Genomic DNA, 24,341 nt, shown 5'->3' on the forward strand with positions numbered 1-24,341 from the left:
TGATCTGTCACATTATTGCCCAATATGGAACTTTTTTTTATCTCTGAGGTATTGGAGAGGGTTGTTGCTCAGCAACTGCACCTATTCCAACGGAACGATAAAGGTGGCTTCCTCCAGACAGGATTTATACCTAATCATAGTACTGACACAGCACTAGTTATAGTCGATGACTCATTATTGTCCTGACGGATCTCTTTGCCTCTAGATCTCAGTGCAATGTTCAAAACGTTGTCCTAACACTGTCTGGAAATTGATTCTCTATCTAAAATAATCTTAACAAAGTTTAGAAACTTTTTGAATGTTCAGGTCTTGGCATCCTTCCAGGTTCTGTTTTAGAGATGTATTACTGATTTACTTGTATGTGCTATCACTTTGTGACATGGAGTTTACATGAGTTGTATTAGATTTATTACTTTTGTTAATACAAAAAATGAAATTATGCATTTTTACATGATGCTAAGGTCTAAATTTGATAAGAGATTAATAAATTAATGTAGATTAGATAACAAATGTAAAAAGTATTATGGGATTAAAGCTCTCTGTTACATTTTTTTATACAATCTGTGGCACTAACAAAAAAGAAAACAAACAAAAAAGAAAACAAACAAACCTTTGGACAGAGAGAACAAAATTTGAGATTTATGAGATAAAAATCTTGAAATGGACTTTCTATAAAATTTTCACTGATTGCTCTTATCTAACAAAAAGTTAAGGTCATACAAAAATGGCAAAAACAACAAAAAAAATACATCAGACCCATTTCTATTCAATTTCCTATTTAATTGAATTGATGACTTAATCTAGTCATTTGACAATATATACAATATGCGCATAGATTAACAAAACGTTCTGAACACTTACTCCTGTACCAATGAAGCAATGAAAAAGCAAGATCATTTACAATATAACTTACACATTGATTATCAATAATCCCTGCTTTTTACTAGCATGTTCACAAAGAGGTGTTCATGTAAGGAAAGAGAATCTTTTGTGACGTTTAGATAATAGCGGGGGATAATGGTGAAAAGTGAGAAGGAAAAGATCAAATGTATTGACCATCAAACCATCAGTCGTCTCTTAATGTAGAAACATGATACACAGTGAAACACACATCCCCTGCCTCAGAGTAAACACACGCTCCATTTGCACTCCTCCCTACTGGGCTTGATAAAAATGTGTAGCATTAAGGGAATTTCACTGCCACAGTTCCGTGCTTGATAATTATACTGTTGCACACTGCAGCTGACCTCTCTGTATATCTCTGGAATGAACAGGGTTTCACATCAGCATGGCCATAGAATCAGTTTAATCTGCTGTTATGTTCTCATTCTTGACTGTAATGAGACAATAAGCATATTAATGAGAATAAATTGATTTGGAATTTCCTCGTTTCAGAAGTACACATAACATATTCCACAGCTATTTGTGCTAGCAGTGTGCTCAAGATCGTTTTGACCTGGTGGATTTGCTCAGGGTCAAAAACACCATTGTTTCTTATTTGGCCTTGTAACCTTGTTAAAACTTTTCATGAATGTAATACTATCTTGTTATAACATTGTTTCAAACGATAAGGGTGACAATGTGGAGGCGATTTACCCTTAAAGCAATAATTCTGCATTTTTTGGGGGTAAACAGTTCATTAAGATGACAAATTGTTTAGATTATAGAAATAAATGATCTTGTTATGCCAAACCAATATAATAAAAACGCTGATTTGATGTATATTGCTTTATGGATGTGCAGGTGAAGATGGAGGTAAACGTATATATATTTATTTTTGCCTGCAAATATGCAATAACAGCTTATGTTTCCATGTACTTTTATCAATACTGTAGCATACTTTTATAGGGTCTGGCAGCTTTTTAATGAGTATGTCAGATTAATTCTGACACTCTCTAAACCTGATGCTCTGGAGTCTAACCTTTCAAGAGCAAAATTAAAATCCGTCCCATTGCTCATTAGGTATGTTAATACATGCAAACGAATGGATGCCATGTGTTTGACCCTACCAAGGACATTCTCTGTCCGCATTTTCGAAAGGCTATCTGCTCATCTGCCTTTTCACAACAATTCTATTCTTGATATAAATGCAGTAGAAATTAGAATTCTTACTGAAATTACGCTAAATTCATGTCTGCAAAACGACATGCTCTAAGTGAGCTAACTGTCAATTATTTGTTTAATATCATCCTACCGTTCGTAGAAGAATATTATAAGGAAGCATTTTTATACCTGAGAATAATAGGGATATCTTAGTCTCAGTGACATGCTCTGACATTTCATTATATCAGGTACGGCTTAAGAACTGAATAGTCTATATATTTATATGCATCTACACTGACTGGTGTGGTAACAATTTTCACTCAGAAATATAATTACAAAGAAACATAAGGTAAACCATTAAATGTAATGTTTACATTTACAAAATGCACTGAAATGGCATTTTTATACAATATATGGTAACACTTTATGTTAAGGTGTCCTTGTTACACAAGACATGTACTTGTACTGTTATAATAACAATAAATATGCAAGATTGCATGCAAGTAACTCTAAACCAAGCCCTTATCTTAATTACATGTAGTTAATTAATATTACTTAGTACTTAAATTACACTATAACAAGGACGCTTAAAATAAACTTTTTACAGTGCTACTGAAATAGGGTATTTTAAAGAAGGTACAGTGAATAAATGAATGAAAGAAAGAATAAATTAATAAATAAATGTGTTATTTCTTTGTTCGCTTGCATAGATGCATTTATTGTTTATTATTTGTTTAAATTATTGTATCCTTCCAAAGGCCTTTTAAAAATAATATAATATATTACATATCATTCATACAGTACATATTACTTTACTGTAAATTATTATGACTTTGCACTAAAAGAGATCTGGCTAATAGTGGGCATCTTAACCATTTTACAGAGGCTCATAATAAAATATGATATTTATAATGTTATGTATATAGATTTGGATGACACTGTTGTTCTTCCGCTGAAAATACTAATTAAAAAATAGCTAGGGCTAATATTTAATGATAATGCTAATTATGATTTCTGGTTTGGTATTGATGAAGTGGTGCTTGTGCCTGCCTCTGAATATTGTGAATAAGTGACAGTCCGCGTGCTTTTTCAAGGGGGCGCTATTGCTCAGCTGATGATGCTGTAACTGAACGTGATGAAGCCCTGCAAAAAGTTTGAGCAGGTCTCGAAGAACCCAACCTCACACAAGCAGCATTTCATTTGCAAAAGTTTTCGACGTCAAGCAGCGACAATTGCAAAATTCGGCAGCCACTCCACACGTGTACTTTGCCGTCCTTACATTTTTATTTACACGCGGAAGAATGTGAAATATCAATATTCATATATCCGCGCTGTGTCTAAAGATTCCGCATCCCTCTGTCGCTCGGCACCGTGGAGCTCTCGTGCGCACGCGTCTGCACGCGCATTCAGGTGTTGACAGAGAAACCTAGTAAGAGTCGGCGAGGAGGGAGAGGGTGTGTGTGTGTGTGTATGAGAGAGGGAGGAAGGAGAGAGAGAGAGAGAGAGTGTGTGTGTGAGAGAGAGAGACACGCGCTCTCTCCTAGTGCACTTTGCAGTAAGTTGCGGGCGGCTGTTGCTGGCGTGGCGGTAGCTGGTCGCGCAGGGAACTTTAACACGCTGGATCCCAAAGTCCGTCTCTCTCACCTGCGCAGTTCGGAGCTGCCATGGATTTCGCGGCCGGATTTACTATCCTAATCACACTGCCGATCTTTCTGCAGACGAACGGCCTTTATATCTCCAGTAGCATAGGTACGTGCGCCTGTCTTTACCTATTTACACTTCCATCCCATCGCAAGATGTCCTGCCCGGTACCACCCCAGTGCGCATCAGACCTGGATGTTTGCGCACCGTCCCCATCCCTGTGTGAGAGAAACTTGTGGCACGGGCTATTTCTGATTTTTTTGTGATTATTCTATGGAGCTTTAGGAAACATAAACAGCCGTGGCATTCTCGTGCGCTGTGTCATTACTGTTTGTTGTGAAGTGGTGTTTGTTTCACGTTCTGCTGAAATTAATTCTCAGCGCGGCTCTGGTGTAGTGGAAATGTTTTGGGTGTTTGTGTTTTTTTCCTTCCCCTCGCGTTTGAGATCTTTGACGGACGCTCTGGCGATATTGATCTGTCTGAGAGCGGAAGTATTGCAGGATATTGATTTCAAATAAAAAAATGTCCATGCTCTGTTCTCCTCCTTTGAGAGCGTTTAAACAAAAATGCGCGTTTTGCATAAAGTAATAAAAAAAAAAAAAAAAAAAAACAACAACAAAAAATTCCCTGAACTTCTGATTTGGGAAAAGAAAGATTTCAAGGTTACTTGTTTGTGCCATAACTTTATGTTTGTTGGTGACTTTTAGTGGTCATTTGAAAATTAGAGCTTGTAATATGCAGGAGTAAGTGCTCTCTTCAGAGATGCACATGCAAAGCTCAGCATCACTTTAAACTGACATGTCGCCTGTGTCTCAAAACGTAGAGAGTTGTCTACAACATTGTTAAGCATCACATGTTTTTTCTTTTAATTTTTGATGGTTATAGATAATTGAAGCATTTTGTGTGAATAATTGTTAGGCATCCTAAGTGTGGGCATCTTTGGTGAGTGGAGGATTTTTGAGCATCATAGGTGTGTGCAGCATTTTTGTGCAGCATCAGTTGCATATAGTATTATTGGTTATCATAGGTGTATGCAACATTTTTGATCATTTTAAGTAAGTGAAGCATTTTTAAGCACCATTTCTGAGCATCATAGGTGTGTGCAGAATTTTTATGCATCATGTGCATTAAGTATTATTGGGCATAATGGGTGTGTGCAACACAAGCATCATAAGGAAAGTAAGCTTTTTGAGATTAATTTTTAGGTGTTAACGTGTGTGTAGAGCTTTACTGGCAGTCATAGATGAGTGCTGATTTTTGTTTGTGCATGAGGTGCATAAGGTATTGAGTATTACAGGTGCATGTGGCGTTTTTGGGTATCATGGGTGTGTGCAGAATTTTTTATTGAACATAGGTGAGTGGAATAATTTGGGAATTAAGGATGCATGCAACATTTATAGGAATGGGCATCGCAGGCATGTTTGGATAAGTGCAAGCTGACTTTGAATGTGCCTGTGATGCCTAAAATGCTGCTTTTGTAGGCTGCTCACTAGGTTTTGCGACACTCATTTAGGATGAGTGATCTTCATCTGAGATCATTTAAGTCAATTACTTTTGTTTTTCCCCTCTGCTGTCGTGATTCTTCTTGATATATTTCAATATTGAAAATATGTCTATCATGCATCTGGCTGTCATTGAAAACAATAAGGCATATTATGAATTATACATTTTTATTTATCTTGGTATTTCATGACGGGAGGCAGACAGATGTACTATTACAGACAGTACAACATGCTTTTCATACAGTCTCACACAGTCTGTGCACAAACAGCCGTTGTTAAATTGGAAAATGATGGTGTCAAACAAGTGTTAATGTGTTTCTTCACCCGGACCCATCTGACCCATTGCTTCTCATGTGCATTTACTTGCTGCACGAAGAGGAATGTGCATTTTAAGTGGCAACATAAACACATCTAAATTTAATCATAAGAAACATTGTTTCTGCAAACCATCACATGAAAGTCGCCATGCAGCCTAGTGACATTCATTATAGATGCTGAGGCACTACAACCGATGTGTGCTGTCTTACTGACTATCTTTGTGTGTAACTCAATGCAGATTCCCTGCAGCACGTTCTGGGGGACTATGGACTGGTGAAGCCCGTTCTTACTGATGCAGAAGGCCGCTTCCTGTCCCATGCGGTATCGGTTGGTCCAGCAGATGGGCAGTTCCGTAGGCGCTGGAGAAGAGAGGCGGCATCGGCCGACCACGCCCACCATGAGTCCGGAGGAGGCACGCCAGAGCGACTCTACTACAACGTCACTGTCTTCGGCCGGGAATTTCACCTGCGTCTGCACCGCAACGCGCGCCTGGTGGCTCCCGGAGCCAAGATGGAGTGGCAGGAATCCGACGGCACGCACTCCGAGCCATTGAAAAGCGACTGCATGTATGTTGGTGACATTACGGACATACAGGGAGCCTCCGTAGCTATTAGTAACTGCGATGGCCTGGTAAGTGGTCACTTTGGCCTTAATGTTGTGTGGTGTCCAGTATGTCCACTAAGTTCCCACATAGCCTTCTAGAGTAATTGAAAACTAATATAAAGGATATGATTCAAAATTGCTATCACTGAAACAAGCTTTAATGAAAAAGAAGAGTTTAATCCTTCTTAAAATCCAACAGCTTGCAGATTGGGTGTTTTATTAGGGTTATCACGTACATATAGATTTCTTTGGCATAGGTGTTTTAGGGTGCTCTTAAGTCGTTTACTTTATGTATAGGATTACTAGATCTGACATTAACGTAGTAGTTCACTCAAGAATAAAAATTGTATAAATATATACTTTTTCAATCCAAGATGTAAATGAGTTCAACACAGGCAGAAAACCCTCTGCAGTGAATGGGTGCCGTGCGAATGAGAGTCCAAGCATTTGTAAACAACATCACAGTTATGCACAAATAATAAACACACTTTCAGTTTATAAATTAATGTTTTGTGAAGTGAAAAGCTGCATATTTGTAACAAACAAATCCACCTTTAAGGGCTTCATTTTCAACTTCCCATAACACTGCTTCCTCCAGTACAAAAGTCATCCTGTCTGAATCAGGAGAGAAATATTCACAGACCAAAACAGATCTGATCTAAACATGTGAATTTAACAAATGTTTGGACACTTGTTCTGGCATCCATTTATTGCAGGGGATCCATTGGTCAGCCATTTGTTTAATTCTAAAATCTCTCCAAATATATTCCTATAAAAAACATACTCATCAACATCTTGAATGGCCCCAGGGGTGAGGAAATGTTCAATTTTTTTTTTTTTTTGAGTGAACTATCCTTTAATGTCACTTTTTACTGTAAAATGTTGTCTTGTGCCCTGAGTACATACCGTAAACCATGGATCTGTCTCTTCAACAAAAAATTGAAATGTTCTTTTAGTTCATGCAGTAGTCATAGATTTTGTGAGTATCCAGGGATATTCCTAATACAAGCTGAAAGGCAAATAAATAGCTGAGCTGTAGAGTGTGCTTTGTGACTTCTTGTGTGTACTGAGATCTTAGTGTTTATGGCGGCGACAGATGTGAGGATTGGAACAGAGGTCTCTTGTTAATTACTGGAGGTTTTTTTCTTTACTCAAATAAAACTATAATTGTAAACGGGCCCAGATGAGAAGCTCAGAAAGTCTGTCAGAGATCATGAGATCCATACGCCCCCTGTGGCTGACATCTTTATACCACAAGAAAGAGAGTAAGAAAATAAATAGAGCGAGGAAACTTCATAAACAGGTTAAACTAAGAGGTCAAATAAATGATGTAGACATTAAGTACAGTTCCATTGAGGGCTGTGCTGTCTGCTCTGTTGGTCTCGTAGATGCATTATAGCCCTTGTGGAAAAAAAGAACTACATTCCATTGAGTGTATATTTGAAATCCAAAAGTAATGTGTTTTCAGGTTATATAATATATATAATAAAAATATGATCTATACATATATACAGCATACTATATATATATATATATATATATATATATATATATATATATATATATATATATATATATATACACCAGTCGCTATGTTTCTGTTGTTGGTATGTGTCTGTTGTTTATGTTTTATTTGCATGTGATAGCCTCTAGCATTTCATTACTCTTTATATCATAACCTGTACATGTGCCCCATATGAAGAGCTTTTCTGCATATACTGTGTGTGTGTGTTTGTGCACAGGTATGTCCACACTTGTGTCAGGTTGTGTGTGTGTTTGCGTATGCACGCTCCAGTGGGCATAGTGCCCACAGGATTAAACCCAGTCTCCATGCTGTCCTTCAGCTTCAAACACTCAGGGTCATCCAGGGCTACAGCCGTGGGCATCTTGCATATAGAACAGCCTCAGTAACTCCATTTCCTCTGAGGGCGATACTCCTCAACAGAGAGAATAAATGCAACCTTAGCTTCACAGCTCTTGATATTACAGGGATTTGTTTGTAGAGAAGAGCATTTGTAAACGTGATCATGTTGCAAAATGTGAGAGTGGCCATGCTAATTGCAATGTATCTTGAGTATATTTTAGGTGACCCAGTGCATTCAGAGAAACAAATCAAGGGAGCCAGGTTTTAAAAATGTTTAATCTACATATATTCAGAAGCTTGTTTTTCTGTTTTTGTAGTGGCAAAAAACTAAAAAATCTGGTTATAGGCCCTGTATAATGGTTTTTAATGAGACGAGAAAGCAGCCAGATGGAAGTAGGTATTATGTAGACATTGTGGCAGTAACTAATTGTTGTTCAAGGAACACGTGGAAACTCATTGTTCCATTCCTTCGGAATAACTGGAACTGCAAGAGAAAATCAAAACATCCAAAACATCTGCTCATCGAGAAAGAGGTCACGTAGGCTGATGAGAAATCCACTTATGTGATATTATGTTTTCTCCGAAACCATCTTTTTTCACAAATCAGAGGTGTATAGTTTACATGTGTCAGAGGTGGGATGTATCCGTGATAATCAGATGGTCTGGTTTAGTAAGGCAGAACTGAGAATTCTTTATGGTTTATCAACAGGTGTTCATCGACACAATATGCAGTACAATGTGTGTGCAGACATCTGTTTTTTGCGACGTTATAGCTTTAATTGCTAAAGGTTTTTTGAGGTTTTCAATTGTGCATTTCTGAAAGTGTAGTCTGTGTACTACAGTTTGATTTTAAGGGCTTAGTTTTAGACATGACAAGACTCTTATGAGCTGAGAGGCCTAGTTGTACATGTTATGTTTTTTAATAAAATAGCCAAGGCCAAGATATCCTTTAATAATAGCAAAATGTTGACTGTGCATACATCTGTTTTATTGTGGGGCATGGTCCGATGTTGCAGGTTACGCTAGCACTTACAGAGACTCAAGGGAAAATCTTTATTGTTTTTACAAGCTAGAAAAATTAAGCCTGTCCACTCAGTAGATGATGGGGTGCTATTTTCCAATGTGAAAGCAATAAAAGGCAGTGACATTTTTATGTACACACACACACACACACATCTAAAATATATATATATTAAAAAGCTCAGAAAAACCAATGATTTGAATGCCATGTAAATTACTTTTGTTGATCTTTTTGGTGCTTTTTAGTGGTCGCTATGAAGTGTGTAGATTCTTCAAAATATTTGATTGTTTATTTCACAGAAGAAAGACACTCACATGGGTTTGGAAAGACATGAGGCTGAGTAAATGATGACAGAAATTAAATTTTTGGCAGTACTGTTTGTTTAGTATTCACTACTCTTTTTGTGTCCATAGTCTTGATGGTGAGCCAGTTGGCATCTTTTAACTGCAACTAAATGAACAACTAAACTTTTACAGGATAGTGTTCTGAAAACCAAACAGATAGGAAAGTAGAAAAAGACATGTAAAAGACACCACCCCACATCCTGAAGTAAGTTTGCACTCGTAATATAGCCAGACTAATGAAGACAGAGATGGTGTTGAGCAGCTGAGCAGGATCGGAGAGGACATGCCATGGTTGGTGAAAGACAAGGCCAAGGCTAAGATAGCAAACAGGCAGAGGAGGAAAGGCGTATTGAAGACGAATGGTGCTGTCGGCATGCTGGTTTCAGTACACAAGCAGGCCAGCGCTCTTCTTCCCAGGGGGGACAGTCTTTTATATGGGTGTGCTGAAGAGTGGCCAAGGCCTAATCCTTTCACACACTTCACTGGCCGGCGCAATTATACTCTTGCCTCTTCTCATCTCTTGGGGCGAATCTGCATCCAGCAACGCTCTCATACCATCAATCAGACCCGCTGCCCATCATCATATTGTGCATTGCTGGCGTTAGTTGACAGCAGCATCAGCACCAAAAGGCAATGCTGTTCACTAGATTCAATCATGCTTGACTTTACTCACAGAGCGACACTAATAGGGGAAACTTCTTAAATTACATGACCTGAATGTCTGTCTGTCTGTCTATCCATCTATCTATCTATCTATCCATCTATCTATCTATCTATCTATCTATCTATCTATCTATCTATCTATCTATCTATCTATCTATCTATCTATCTATCTATCTATCTATCCATCCATCCATCCATCCATCCATCCATCCATCTATCTAAAACTATAATCTATTATATAAAATACAAGACTTTCTGTTCATTTGTTTCAGTGTGACCTCCCCTTTAGATAGGTTATTGGTATTTGTCAGATGCCGCACCACTATAGCTCCCTTAGATACTTTAGGACCTGTTGGAAGAGCGGATTTTTTCTTAACACTTCCAACTCAAGCACGGCAGCGTGTCTAATTTTGATGAGGTGATGAATAGAGCGTAGAGTCCCACGAGGAACATTAGCACTCCATTCGCCTTACATGTTGTGGAACATCTGTTTCACTTGCTTCACTTTTACTTGGCTTGAAGTTCTGAAGCATTACTTGATCTCACCTAGCTAATCTCATTCCTGTAGTTTAAGGGGGGTCTGCTCCAGGCTCAAACCATTTCAAGTCCCATAAGTGCCACCTAGTCGTTAAATAACACTTTTAACAACTCAGCAGAGTCGGTTGGCCATTTTAGGAGTTGATGATCTGGTAATGACACAGGTGGTTAAGTCTGAAAACACTGTAGGCCAAAATACTTCATATCTCGAGCAGAAAGCACTAGCGTCTCCATGGATATAACAGTGATGGTGAGCTGACTTAGCAGAGCTCAAGTACCATTTACTTCTGAGTATAATCATTATATCAATTTTCTGCTGAGCAGCTGTTATTGACCCCTTTTGTTCGAATTTGTGTGAATTGGCTGGTGCTGGGCATGAACGAACAAGAGATTACGCTATGATTACAGACTCCGCCCTGCAATGTGGCTCTCAAACGCACAATTACTCAATCAAGAGGCTTTTATCAGCCAGTCAGCGACTCAGCGCGAGGGCAGGAATGTTTCTCATAACATGCAATTACCAATTTCTACTGACTGCAATTCAGCAGCCATTTCACAGTTTGTGCACTGAACGTATAAAAAAAGAAAAGGGATTTCCCTTTGGTACTACATGAGGAAATTCCACATTTAATAGCAAAAGATTTTTACATTTTTGCGAAAAGATTTCTTTGACGCTAGCATTGGCAAAGTTGTAGGTTTTATTTCCCAGGAAAACATGAACTGATTAACAAATTTATGTAATTTACATTTCAATGTAAGAAAGCATCTGCCATATGCAAAAATGTACTTGTGGTAATATGGTGTGTAAAATGTATTTACTATGCGTTCTTTATCAATTACTGAACTGAAAGTTCAAATCACTGGAATGACAAGAAAAGCAATTGGAGAAAGTGATGTTGCAGTACATTGGATATTAAAGATAACAATTGCCCAAGTGCTCAAGTGCTCAGCTTCTGCTTTAGAGTCTATAATTGGAGTTTTATATTTTTTCATTATATTATAAAGCAACATCACACGGGCAAGAGTGCTGTTGCTCTAACAGTATAATTGTCACGAAGTTGTAAATGGTTGTTGTTATTGAGCCTGTGCTAGTTTACTAAATTAAATCTGCTTTTTTGTCATAAACTGAAGATGAATTAGTTGGAGAGTCACAAAGATCACAAAGGTGCCAGAAACACTGTGTCACTGACACGATAAAAAGACCCAAAGGTATCAAAACCACGTGTTTTGAGGTGTTTGAACTGATGTAGCCCTTTTTGGTACAGACAGAATGACCAGTGTGTCTCACCCAATATCCATGGGCCTTGATGCTGAGCGCAGAACATTTAGCAGATTGTTCACCTGGAGCTCCTGAGAGTCTCCTTCTCACTCCCCTTATTTGTCTATTGGGAGGTGAAGTTGGTGCAGTTTCATAAGCAGCAAAACAGGACAATATCACACTGTTTTGTACGCATTCACACCTCCAGTCTTCCAGATGCTGATGTGTTTCATTTGTTTTTGTTATTGATGCAGTAAAAACAATGTTGTTTTGGTTTGGATTATGATTGAAGTGCTATCTATCTATCTATCTATCTATCTATCTATCTATCTATCTATCTATCTATCTATCTATCTATCTATCTATCTATCTATCTATCTCTGTCAAAAATTTGTAATCATTGCATTTTCAGTTTTACTTTTCATCTCTGTCAAATTTCTGAATATTGAAGTACTGATACTTGCTAAACATATTACTTATCCCTAATATGCATACGCAATCCAAATATGATTTTCTGTAATTAAATTAATTTGGCCAGAAGTTGAGCTTCAGAACATTCCCACGCTTAGGATGCAAGACAAAGCTTTCCCATCTGCCAAAGGCAAGTACCCCACCAAAATATTTTTCTAGTCACAATTCCTGTAACATGCTGTGCATCAAACAATTGTTTACAGAAGCATTAGAGATTGGTTTAATCTTACTCAAGCAATTTCTGATGCCTTAGTTCATTTCCAGTTCAGATCCTCCCATGAGTCTCCAAGCTCCAAGAGTTTTTCAAGGCAATAAATTATACTATAATGAAAGCACTTTAACTGCTGCAAATATCAACTTAGTTTAGCGCAAATTTGCATGGTAGGCAAAGCTAGTTTATTAGAGCTAGTACTGGTTTGGTGCTGGTTTAACTCAAAGAAGACTGTGAATCCTGGAGAAATCTATCAATTAGCATTCCCATTCATTGAAATGACAACTGTTAACTACAAAGCTCGGTCTAGCTGATGGACCAGTATTCAAATGTTGTTAAATAACATGATGGAGTGGCCTGGTTCTTTATAGTGAAGCTAATCGCTCTAGGAAGTATTGTTGAATAAGCTAGTTAAGTCTGCTAGGGACCAGCATGCAAAACACAGCATATGCTGGCTGTTTCAGCAGGGTTCTTGGATTTTCTTCAATAAAAACAAAACCTCCCATTAAAACATGACTATTTAAGAATATGTGTATCCTCCACGCTCTTTTGTGCTGGTAACGTGCTAATCATCATTCTTGCTGCTTTATGTTCCTCTTCCACGGGCGAGTGAAGAATCTCACTCCATGGGTTCCTGCTGTGGTGAGATCTGTTGCCTCTCATGTTCCTGTGCTATTTTTTCGCAATCTCTCTGCTAAAAAGATGGCTTCACTTGTCTGTAATCCAGTTATTCATTCCTTGTATATCACTCTTGTGTGCATTCTCCTTTACCACTGTGCTTTGTTTGCTTCTTAAGATAGAAGCAGGTTGCACATAAAAAAGCTTCAACACAGGCCCAGCCACCTAGGAGTGATTTGAGGTTAAGTGCCTTGTTCAAGGGCACAGTGATGATAGGGCCTCCAAAATATCTTTCCAGTTCATGCCTTCAGTTCTACACTTTGGTGATGTAATGCCACATAGACTGTCAGATAGCAGTCTGCTGTAGCAGTTGTATAGGGGGCGCTCATGAGCACCATTCTGAGATGGGAATTACATTGCAAGAACAAATAACTGTTTTGTGTTTATCTAGTAACTAAAACAACAACAAAAAATCCATTACTTGAAGTAAAAAGATAAAGTAACTATTTCAGTTGCCAAAGTTTAAGTGAAATAATTAAATGTAAAACTGAAATAAAATTTTAGACATTTGAAAGTAAAAAAAACCCTGATAAAAATCACTAAAACAAAACTTTTAAAAGTTAAGAAAGGAAAAAAAAACACTAATTCAGTCTATTGCTAAAATATAGTAAATAATGGTGCCTTAATTATACAAAAAGTACATGAAAATGTAAAGAACTGATTTTGCATGTGAAAAAGAGTATTGTATATATCAGCGTTTATTTTATTTGGAGATGCTGTTAAGGCAATAATAATCATGACTGTTTCTTTCATTCTTAGTAATGAAAGAAACAGAAACATTTAATATGTACAAAAACATTCTTCGATATATTTTATGTTCAAGAAACTCGGGAGAACTCTCCCTATAAGGACTAAATGCATGCAGGTGCTATAAAGACATGCTACTTTGTTCCCCATGTGTGGTGCTGGATTGAATGTTTCGTGGTGACTTGTGCCTTTGATAGAAATGGGATGTGACATGGCCCCTCTGATTGTCTTTTTCCTCATGTGTGACAGCACGTTGCCTGCATTCACCTCGGTTCCCAAGGAAAAGCTCTTTCTTTCTTTAATATTATATTTTCTGCCTCTTCCTCGCTCACTCTCCCCTCCGCTAACCCCACCTCCCCCCTGCTTGGGGGCTCAAGCTGTAGGCCGTAACATCAGATGACTGATGCTGTCTCGAGTCATTCTGTGAGCGTGTGTATCCATCCCCGCCCTAAGACTCGCTGAGTTCCTCTGGCCATGTGAGGCTCTAATGTGCCGCCGATGGGAAGAACCGCGTATTTGCCAGAAATAAGTTTCTTAAATTGTTACAGCACAGTCTGTTTTAAATGAATTTGATAGGGTGAAGAGGTGTTGGATTCATACAGACGCTGTGTAATTTGTGCCTGGGGTGAAGCGGATGGCATATGCACAGCTTGTAAGCGGCATTTAACAGATAGATTTACAGCACTACTGTCCTAATAAGCATAATAAGATCAAAGATCCTCCACATAATGCTGTATTCTATGAGGAAGATTGCAAGAATTAGCTGTTATCCTCTGAATAAAGCACTTAACCTTTGAGCCAGAGCACCCGTAAATTGTGGGTCTTCTGTTTTGCTTGGCCAGCATTCACTTGAGCTGTTTTAAAACATGCTCAGATGTCTTGTCGTGGGAATGCTGTTTAGACTGTGAATTTTTGTGGATTTCAAGCTGTATTTGGAACTACACCATGCAATGGAATGGGAGTGATCAGAAAAACTTGGAACACAGTTCATCTGCAAAGAGGTCAAAAATCCAGCTGAGTCACAAGCTGTTGCTGCTGGAATATTACTTTTTAGTGTGGAAAAATTACAGGAGACCATTTATTATTAGTGTTTCTTAAACTATGATCACTTTAGACACCAAGAACAATATCTTAAACACGTTTTGTACTCATACTCGTATTTCATTCACAAGTAGTTTTGGAATAGAATGGGAAATTTGTTTTTTTGCTAAGACTGCTGTCATAGTAACTATTTTGTGTAACCTATAGTGTCACATATTTTGCATAATTTGACAAAATCTTAGCTTGACTGAAAAGAAACTACAACTACAATAAATTACATGTATTCTGTAATATTAAGTGATTTTAACCCTTAATATTTATTTATTACTCGTATGTCAGTTATTTATATAATATAGTTTTAGTTTAATTAAAAATCATACAGGACAAGGCTGCCTGAAATTGATCTAGCATACACTACCAAAAGTAAATAAATAAATGAATAGACAGATAGATAGACAGAGCCCCAGCTTTTCAGCAGTGGTGAATATATGCTAAGTAATAGCAAAAGCTTCAGACAAGTTCACCAGAGCACTGGAGTCACCGAAAAGATATGTTTAGAACACAGTGCAGGTCTCAGCATCCTAAGCCAAGATGAGCTTGAAACATTGAAGTCTTCATTTGCCAGAAGAACTGATGCTCACATTAAGATGTCAGTTATTTGGCTGACAATCTGCTCTCAGGCTTGAGTCCAAAATAACAGAGCGCTCTGTCATCAGGTGTTGAGTTCATCCTGCAGGGATTCGCATCAGTTTCCAATCAAACCTGGCCGTCTAAAATGACATGAGCATCGCTGCGCCTTGCTTTAATTGATGCCCTAAAGAAAGACCTATGGGTCTGGCCATATCAACCTCTTGATGGCCAATACTCAGGACAGCTGATTGAAGTGTTTGACGTAAGTGCAAACAGTAAACCCAAGGTTGAGAAGAAAGTCAATATACATTAATTGCAAGCTGCCAACCCCCTTTGCTTTTGAACTTTCATCGATGTGGTCACATTTACTGAGACACAAAACTCACCGTATTGCATCCGATAGCACGTTCCGTGTACTCCGGGAGCCTTAACATCAAGGTCGTGCTTGTATTTGACCCTGTTTTGGAGGCTGAATCTGAAGACGGCGTGCAAGGGCTGCGGTAGAAGTGGTGAGGGGTAATCTAGTTAAGGAGGTTAACTATGAGAAATGACCAGGCTTGTGTGCACTGTTTTGACACTTTTTCCTCTTCGCAGCTGCAGCTTTGATGTATCGCGGTAATTCAGTGTTTCAGAGGCAGCGCATTACCATCAACGGGCCTCTGTTATAGAGGCAGGGCATCCATATCTATAATGGGCAAAGTGACAATTCCTCTCAATGCGACAACAACGCCCCCACCCAATGCTCTAAACGCAGAAATCAGACCTTAAAATTGTTTATCCTAGAGAAATGGCACTTGGAGTACCATCACCCTTAGCGAAATGATTGATAACATGCCTTTTATCAAAGCACTTGTCTGTTTTTTGACACTAACAGAGATAATTCAATTTCGAGACTCGCATATTGTGGAAAACTGAGGCCGCCTGCTGGAGTCTTTTGTCACGGTAATTCGGTACGGTGGAGAACTCTGGTATTCTCCTTCTAGATAAAACGGCATTACCTTTTTTCTCCATCTGAGGTAATACCTCACTACTGTGTTATTTTGTAAGATAAATCACATAAGTATGGCCTCTTCAGTGAGCGGCAAACCACAGATGGGCACAAATTGTGTCTGCCTCTCGCTGGAGCCACATAAATAATATTGAGAGATCTGAAAATCCTATTGAATTACCAAGCAATGTACTGGTTAACTGGTGAAATGACCAGTATTATCGCACTCGTGTATTTTAGCTTAGTGTGGCATGCTGTTTGTACAGGTTATGACTGAAATCCACTAGCTAGGTTAAAACTGTTTAATATAGTTAACATTTACTGTTCTCCTTTTTTACTCATGTAGGCTAGCATGTATTTGCACAAAGTCTGAGTACCAATAATAGTCTTGTGTTGTGTCTGGAGATTGTAAGATTACTAAAAAAAGTTCAAGTGCTATTTTACACCCACAGGATGTAATTAGTTTTCTATCACACTGCATGATATAAGCAATATAGCCCACAGAATTCGCATCAATCACTGTGGTCAGATCCATCAAAAGTATTTGCTTTTGCTTTTCTATACCTTTTAAACACATTTGATCGGTTTACGCTAGCATTTTCCAGACAGAGCAAGTAAATAGTGCATGTATCTCCCACCAGAACGCCATTTTATTCCAAATCTGTATGACTGTCTTTCTTCTATGGAGCAACAAAGCAAACATTGTGAATAACAGTGAGTATTTTATGCTTGCATATTGCTTGTTTACTGTCTTAAACTGTACAAAAATGTTTGGGGTCTGGCTCTTTGCAACTCTCATAACTTCAGTCATTCTCTATTCTGAGCACTGGACCGTATGTGTGGATATTCAGCATGTAAACATGCAATTTTCTTTCTCTCTGCATCCCGGCCAAACTTGTGGGATGTGTGAGGTGGCTCTTTTGGTTTGAATAGTTGGCCCTAGTGTGGTAATGCACTAAAGTGCCATGTCCTGACCCAAGGGTCAGGGTTCAGCTAGTTTAATGTGACCCAGATATCTTCTGCTAGTAGATGTGGCAATTACACTATCTGAACAATCGCAAACAATCTTTCTAAAAACTGTGCTACATATATATTGCAAACATTTAATTATATTATTGTCCTTATTATTGTCTGCTGCCTTTCACCTTACAGCATAAGCACTAGTGAAGAATTTGAAGAGTTGTGAGTAGCTTGGACAACTCAGATTAATATAGAAAATTGCTTTGATCGTTTGTTCCAAAACATCTGTTTAGAAAGCAGTGTAAAAAGTAGGTAGACCAGGTGCATGAAGAGAGTGTGTGGTGTGTGTGTGTTTGTGTGAGTGTGGGGCAGAAATCAGCCCCATGGGATCCTATCAGGTTGGAGTCAGTGGTAAGTTGACTCTGGTTGATTTATTACAGTGATTTTGCTTCATCAACATTAATATAGAACAGAAACAGTGCAACAAGCATCAGCATTTCCCTTATAAACTGCCAGCATGCGACTAATCAATGAACAGTCGATAGTGAATACTGGAAAGCATCTCAGCCTCTCGTTCTCTGAAAATGAGCCATTTAATTTCAATCAGAGCTTATCGTTTATAACGTTTATGCCTAATTATGACTTGAATGGAAGGATGACAGTTATTCTTTACTATTTAATTGTTTGATGTGCTATCTAAATTCCTCTTAACAGCAATGGATTAAAGTGCTGCACTCAGCTTTTCCTGCGATGTACGCTGGGGAGAGGCATTAAAAAAACGTAACCCAGGCGTGCACAAATATACCATACACAGTGGCACAGTTCATAATTGCAAATATTCTGCATTGCATGTTCATAATTACAAATGCATATGATGTAATCATTTTACACTGTGATGTTTTAGGGAACAATGAATAAAATCATAATAATTCATTTTGATCTGTTGGGGACTTGGGGTGGTTAACCATTATCTGACCTCATTAACCATTAAAGGGTGCTTATTAGTGCTTTAATGTACTAATATGCACTTGTACGAGAATGCGAGGTACAAAGATACCTTAAAGGTTGTCACTAGGGCAAGATGCTTTTGCACCTTTTTTTTTTTTGCTGGGTTTGCGCTAAGCTTAATCATGCTAATAACCAGCAATTCTCACTGGATAAGGTTTGTTGATCAGTACGATGTGTCTGGTGACAAAAAAAAAACTGCTATTTGCAGTTAAGAAGCCTTCCTTGAAAGACTAATACACTCAAAAATGAAAGTTCAGTCATTATTTACTAGGCTTCGAACTTGTGCGCTGTTATTTTTGCTGTGAAACTGAATTTTTGAAGAATATTCATGCAGTATTAGTAAATAATCTAATTTTACCTTCACATATTGTTCTCAAGATAGAAGTTCATGATGTACACAAAGAACATCTCGCAACAGTGATACACTGGTTTGGAAATAACTATAACATATATATATCTATAATATATATATATATATATATATATATATATATATATATATATATATATATATATATACACACATACAAAATACAATAAGATTTTTATATCATCATTTGTACACAGTGTGAATGCTAAACAGTTTGAGAAAGAATGATTTATCATTCCATCATTACCTAGAGATGCGTCATTATCTCATTACCTGTTCTGTACATTGTGAAGCCTTTGGGCAAAAGGCTTGTGTTTTCAGCCTGAAGTATTACAGACACCGCAGTCATGTGACACGTCCACCTGCCCCTTCATCTCTGATGAAGCCTGAGACAGAGCAAGGAATATATTAAGGAGGACTAAAGGCGTTGCCTTGCCAACTGGAAGGAGAGTTTTCACTCTTGACGTCTTTGCCACCACACCACATGCAGTATCATTAACCAATTAAATTGATATACCTAGATTAATACAGGGCTATCTGACACACACTGCCTTTATAGGTAACATACCTAACCGAAGCTGTAGCAGCATATATAAAATGTAAACAGTTTCTAGTGGTACAAGAATACACATACTGGTTGTCTCTCTTCTCTTCATGTTATTGCTGGAGCAGGGCCCAGTACAGCAGGCGAGGTGCTACGCAGGCCATTTGCATTGACATATTGACACCCTTGTCAGGATTTATATGTACAGCGTGGCAGGCTGGCTGGAGCGAGGACAGCGGAGCAGAACACAGACATCCCAATCAAGAGACCTCACTTCTCCAAACCACACTGAAACTGCACATTTAGCAAGTGCTAGGTCTTATTTTCGCTAGATATGTGTGTTTGAGAATCAACAGGGCTCTAAATTAAATTTAAACCTGTTAACGAGTTCATGAATAATGATATTATCTGATGCTGAATGTTCAGGAGAATATTATTTCAATTTTCTCTCTTTGTCCTCTCTCTCTTTCATTTGTTCCTGGCTAGACTCCCTTGAGGTCCCTGCATCATTACAAAACTCGAGGCTGAGTTGCACATAATCAAATATTTGACGTAATGAGGCTTTTTAATTACTCTTCCCTGCCTGCAGTATCGGCATGCTGATCCTCTCATTCATTTCCAGAGCCATTTGTCATAGAGTTGACAGGCGGTTATGGATACTTCCCATGGTGCATTTTTGGCGGCGTGAAGCTGGCTGTGGTACTGTTGGGTAGAACAGAATTACTTATGGAAAGCGAGATTGGTATATACTTTGAACATAAAAGCATGAAGGATTTGGCAAAATACAAAAATCAAATCTATCTATCTATCTATCTATCTATCTATCTATCTATCTATCTATCTATCTATCTATCTATCTATCTATCTCTAGCTGTCTGTCTGGGTTTTTTTCTCTGTCGAATGGCATCTATTGCATTTGTTTTGGTTTTTCGTTTTGCAACACTGCTCACATTGGACTCAGTGTGAGATTTTACTGTTCAGTGTCTGAATAAATTAGCATGAAACACCAGACAGTCCTAATAAGGGCCGTCATCCATGTTTCAGTGTGAATTGTGAAAAGTCTGTGCTCAAACATATCATTATACAAACAGTCTGCTTGCTGCAATTTCCCAGGGTACCTGCATTTTTGTGGGTTTGTTAAAGATGTTCGTGAAGTCCTTTGCAGCAGTTGAGGCTTAACTTTACAGACATGACCTTGGTGGAAACTGAATGCAAATAAGACGGGCTTGTGCAGCATAGTCAGAGACAATGTGCATCTAACACTGGTTGCTTTCATTAACGTGTTCTTGTAAACAATGAACACACTTGTAAGCGATAAACATGCATTTTAGCTGAAGTTTATACTCTTATTTGCATACAATTTATTCTGAACAACAGCACATTGCTTGCACTTTCAGCTAGTCTTTGCTTTTATAATTTTCACACATATTCTGTTTGATTTCTCTTGAGCTTATTTGAAATAAAATGTAATTAGTAATTTTTTTTAATCTTAACACTTGCATAAATTTGCGCATAAATAGTCATAATTTATGTATTTGCATGCCTCTAATAAAAGTTGTAGGTGAGAGTGGGCCCGATAATAATGCTAAAAGTTTTTAGCAGAACAGAGTTCTTCTTAAATTTAAGAGCTTGGAAGGGGACCTGCAGCCCTGCTCTTTCTGTATTCCCCAAACACACATCCTCTGAGACAAGTCATGGCATTCTCACAGGTTTCCTGTCTTTTTTCCCCACATGTGTGGAGATAAAATTCTGTTCTTAGATGAAAGTAGGAAGGAAAAAAAGCATGGCATCAGCCTGGATAGAGTAGGACAGGAAAATGAGTGTCGTCTTTGCTCATTAAAATTGTGGAGTGATGACAGAAGGATAGATAAAATGAAAAGGCTAACTAGAGATTTTTGCTTTGCCTTAAGGGTCCATCACAGCTTGGGGAGGGAGTGGCAGAACCCAGGGTATTAGGAAGCCCACCAAATGTCAATGATATCTGTATGATTTAAATGGCAGAATGGAGATATCATTGGAGATATCTGGAAGTATCACAGTAATAGGAGGTAATGAGGGCTTTCATAATGTTAGATCTGTCCGAGAGAGATGGTGAGCAATTGGGAGAGATAAAGAAACAAAAGAAATAGAAAAGAAGGCAAGATGACAAGATGAGAAGGAAAATACCATCAGGGGAGGCTGGTGTGCTGGCGTTCCTTAATCAGCAAAACTTAGTTGAAGAGCATACATGACCAGAAAAACTATGCTGACTGACCAGCACGGGAAATCATAATAGTCTTTTCAGTAGTGTATTTATTCTTGTGTTCATTTAATTTACTCATATTCCTTTTAATCATTATAGTTTGAGTGCTGGATGTACTGTATGTGCAAGCAATTATATTAGAGTAAATAATAATTAATGCTTCAACCTAATTCAGTTTTGTTTAGTGTAAATGGGTTTTCTTTAACATTGACAAATACATTGTAAACTGAGCTGAATACCTGAACTGAGCAGCAGCACTGAAAATTAGGCTTGTCAATATAACACTGAATCTTTAGCTGTTAATTACTAGATTCACTCTCAAATAAAAAAGGTACAAAAGGCTTTTTTTTTTTTTCAAAAGGTACACTTTTTCCAATTCCAAAAGGGTGTATATCAGTACCTAAAATGTACAAATTTAAATTGCAACACTTTCTTTCAAAGCATGCTAGGAACAAATAAAATGTAGTTAAATAAATATATATTCATTAAAGTACATAATTAATTGGGTGGATGATGTTAAACAATTAAATCTTCATCCATGGGCGTTTACGTTCATTTATTTAGTCATAGGGGAAATGAATTAATTAAACTCCTATTCTACAAGTCTGAAATATTGACCAAAAATGTAAGATTTATATTGCATTAGCTGGTTTTAATTGACATAAATTGAGAAAAAGTGCCTCTCTTGAGTGTAAGAGAAGTGATGTGTTCATGAGTAATGTGAGCGAGAGCCCCTATGACCTGTTGGTGCTGAGTTACCAGGGCAACATTGTTTTGTTGGAAACTGAGGAGATGCACACAGCAGACTTGAGACGAACCGTCCTTGCAGTGGCAGTCTTCACGCACACTCTCAAAGAAAGCTTTTTTTAAATGCTACACAATATCACTGCATTAATCTGTGCCTTGTATATATAAATACTTTCTCTTACACAGTTTGTAGTAACAAAATACAAAAATACTGATTAAGAAAATGATTTTTGCTCAGCATTCTTTCATGTTTAATGATTTACAACCGGGCAAAAGAGCACCATTATGTTTTATGATGCTCCTATGTGACCTCTGCTAGTTTTCTAATGAAGTTCTTTCATATGAAAAACTCCCAGCTCGCTAGAAAGTGGCCCTCTTCCATTCAGCGTGGCCTTTGATGCCGTTCATGTCAACATGGGCCATCAAAAGCCAAACAAGGACCCAAGCAGAAGCACATTTGGGTAACCGTGGCACTCAGACACACAGTGTTGGTGGAGCTCTTGGCCAGGCTTGAGCTTTTGATGTATCGGATGGTGAGCTATTCTCGCAGCCGGCCGCAGATGGAGGTTCTGGGCTTTTAACCAGGGTGGAGGGGTTGAATGGTGTGTGAGAAGACAGCATGGAAGAGAAACAATTGGAAAGGATGAGTCCAATGGTTTATTAGATCTTCAACACTTTTTCAGCCATGCCCCTCTCATTTTTTTTTTTTGCGATTTGATTTTTGGTGGATAAAAGAATTGAACTGGGTGTTAACTATATGATGTGCTTATTAATGATTCAATTACTTTTAATGTATCACGTCTTTCTCCACGTAGGTCTCCAAGTCTGATTCAACACATTACATTAGGTTATTATGGCAGATATATTTTATATATGAAATTATATTACAAAAATGACTTCAGGCCTAAATATATATCATTTGTTTCCAAACATGTTGACAAATTTAACTAAGTTGATATTAATAGGTATGGTTTTTAGACGCACGTTGGTTGGTGATTTAATAAAAGAGTTAAAAGTCTGAAAAAGTATTTTAGAAAATACAGAGACATGCAGCAGATACTCACAGACGTTCGTCCACAAAATACACAAACAGAAAGATGGAATAGATAAGGAACAGACCACAGACAGATGGAGACAGGATGATCAGTGTTGAGACTGTTCAGAAACGACAGTCTCTCTGTCTGGCCTCTGGAGGAGACAGCAGGTAATTAAAAAGCAAAATGGGGGGTTGTGGGATAGGGGCCTGGGTATTGGTAAGGCATTAAAGGGCTGTGGAGAGTGGTCATGTCACCCATAAGGAATTTATTTTTGTACTTTTAAAGAAGGGAGGAATTCAGTACTTTTTGCATTTACTGCCCTCATAAGTCAATTTCCATTCCATTTGAGATTTCAGAACAGATAATGAATGACATGAATGACAGACATTTCAGACTTTTCAAACAGCTGGCCTAAAGTATATATTATGTAATACGTTTTGATAATATATATCTGTGTATTTAAAATCATAAATGAATCATTTAATTCAACAAGGATAGATTAAATTGATCAACAAGTGACAGTAAAGACATTTCTATTTCAAATAAAAGCTTTTCAACTTCTGTGCATTACAGAATCTGTTGTGCTTTTTCTAGCAGCACAACTTTACTAATTTTCAGCAAACTGGTCAAGCTGTATGTTATATGCAAGAAAGTTTACATATACTCTTATACATTTTATCTAGAATTACTTGCATTCAGTCTGGAAAAACCTCTCCGTTACCATTCTTATCGTATGACTGGCAGTTGCTCGACCTCTAAATGTATGTGATTTCAAATCATCTTGTTAAAACCTGTACCTAAATGCCATGTGGCCAATTTCTGTCATGATAACCCTATAATCCTAACCCAAGTGGAGAGAAAGAAAGATTAATG

General features: G+C 37.9%; 1 protein-coding gene across 5 annotated transcripts in view; it reads left to right on the plus strand.

Moving 5' to 3' along the window:
- The first annotated feature begins 3,546 nt into the window (after nucleotides 1-3,546).
- LOC122358235 (A disintegrin and metalloproteinase with thrombospondin motifs 2) overlaps nucleotides 3,547-24,341 on the plus strand; it is a 105,673-nt gene continuing 84,878 nt past the window's right edge. For 4 of the 5 annotated variants that reach the window (XM_043258021.1, XM_043258023.1, XM_043258022.1 and 1 more), the window contains exons 1-2: nucleotides 3,547-3,792; nucleotides 5,743-6,134. In XM_043258021.1, coding sequence (XP_043113956.1) covers nucleotides 3,708-3,792; nucleotides 5,743-6,134 — 477 coding nt within the window. In that variant the 5' untranslated portion in view covers nucleotides 3,547-3,707. The remainder of the gene's footprint in view (nucleotides 3,793-5,742; nucleotides 6,135-24,341) is intronic. The other variant, XM_043258024.1, reaches the window with a different exon arrangement.

Source organism: Puntigrus tetrazona, chromosome 14 (genome assembly GCF_018831695.1).
Source record: "Puntigrus tetrazona isolate hp1 chromosome 14, ASM1883169v1, whole genome shotgun sequence".
Classification (NCBI taxonomy): domain Eukaryota; kingdom Metazoa; phylum Chordata; class Actinopteri; order Cypriniformes; family Cyprinidae; genus Puntigrus; species Puntigrus tetrazona.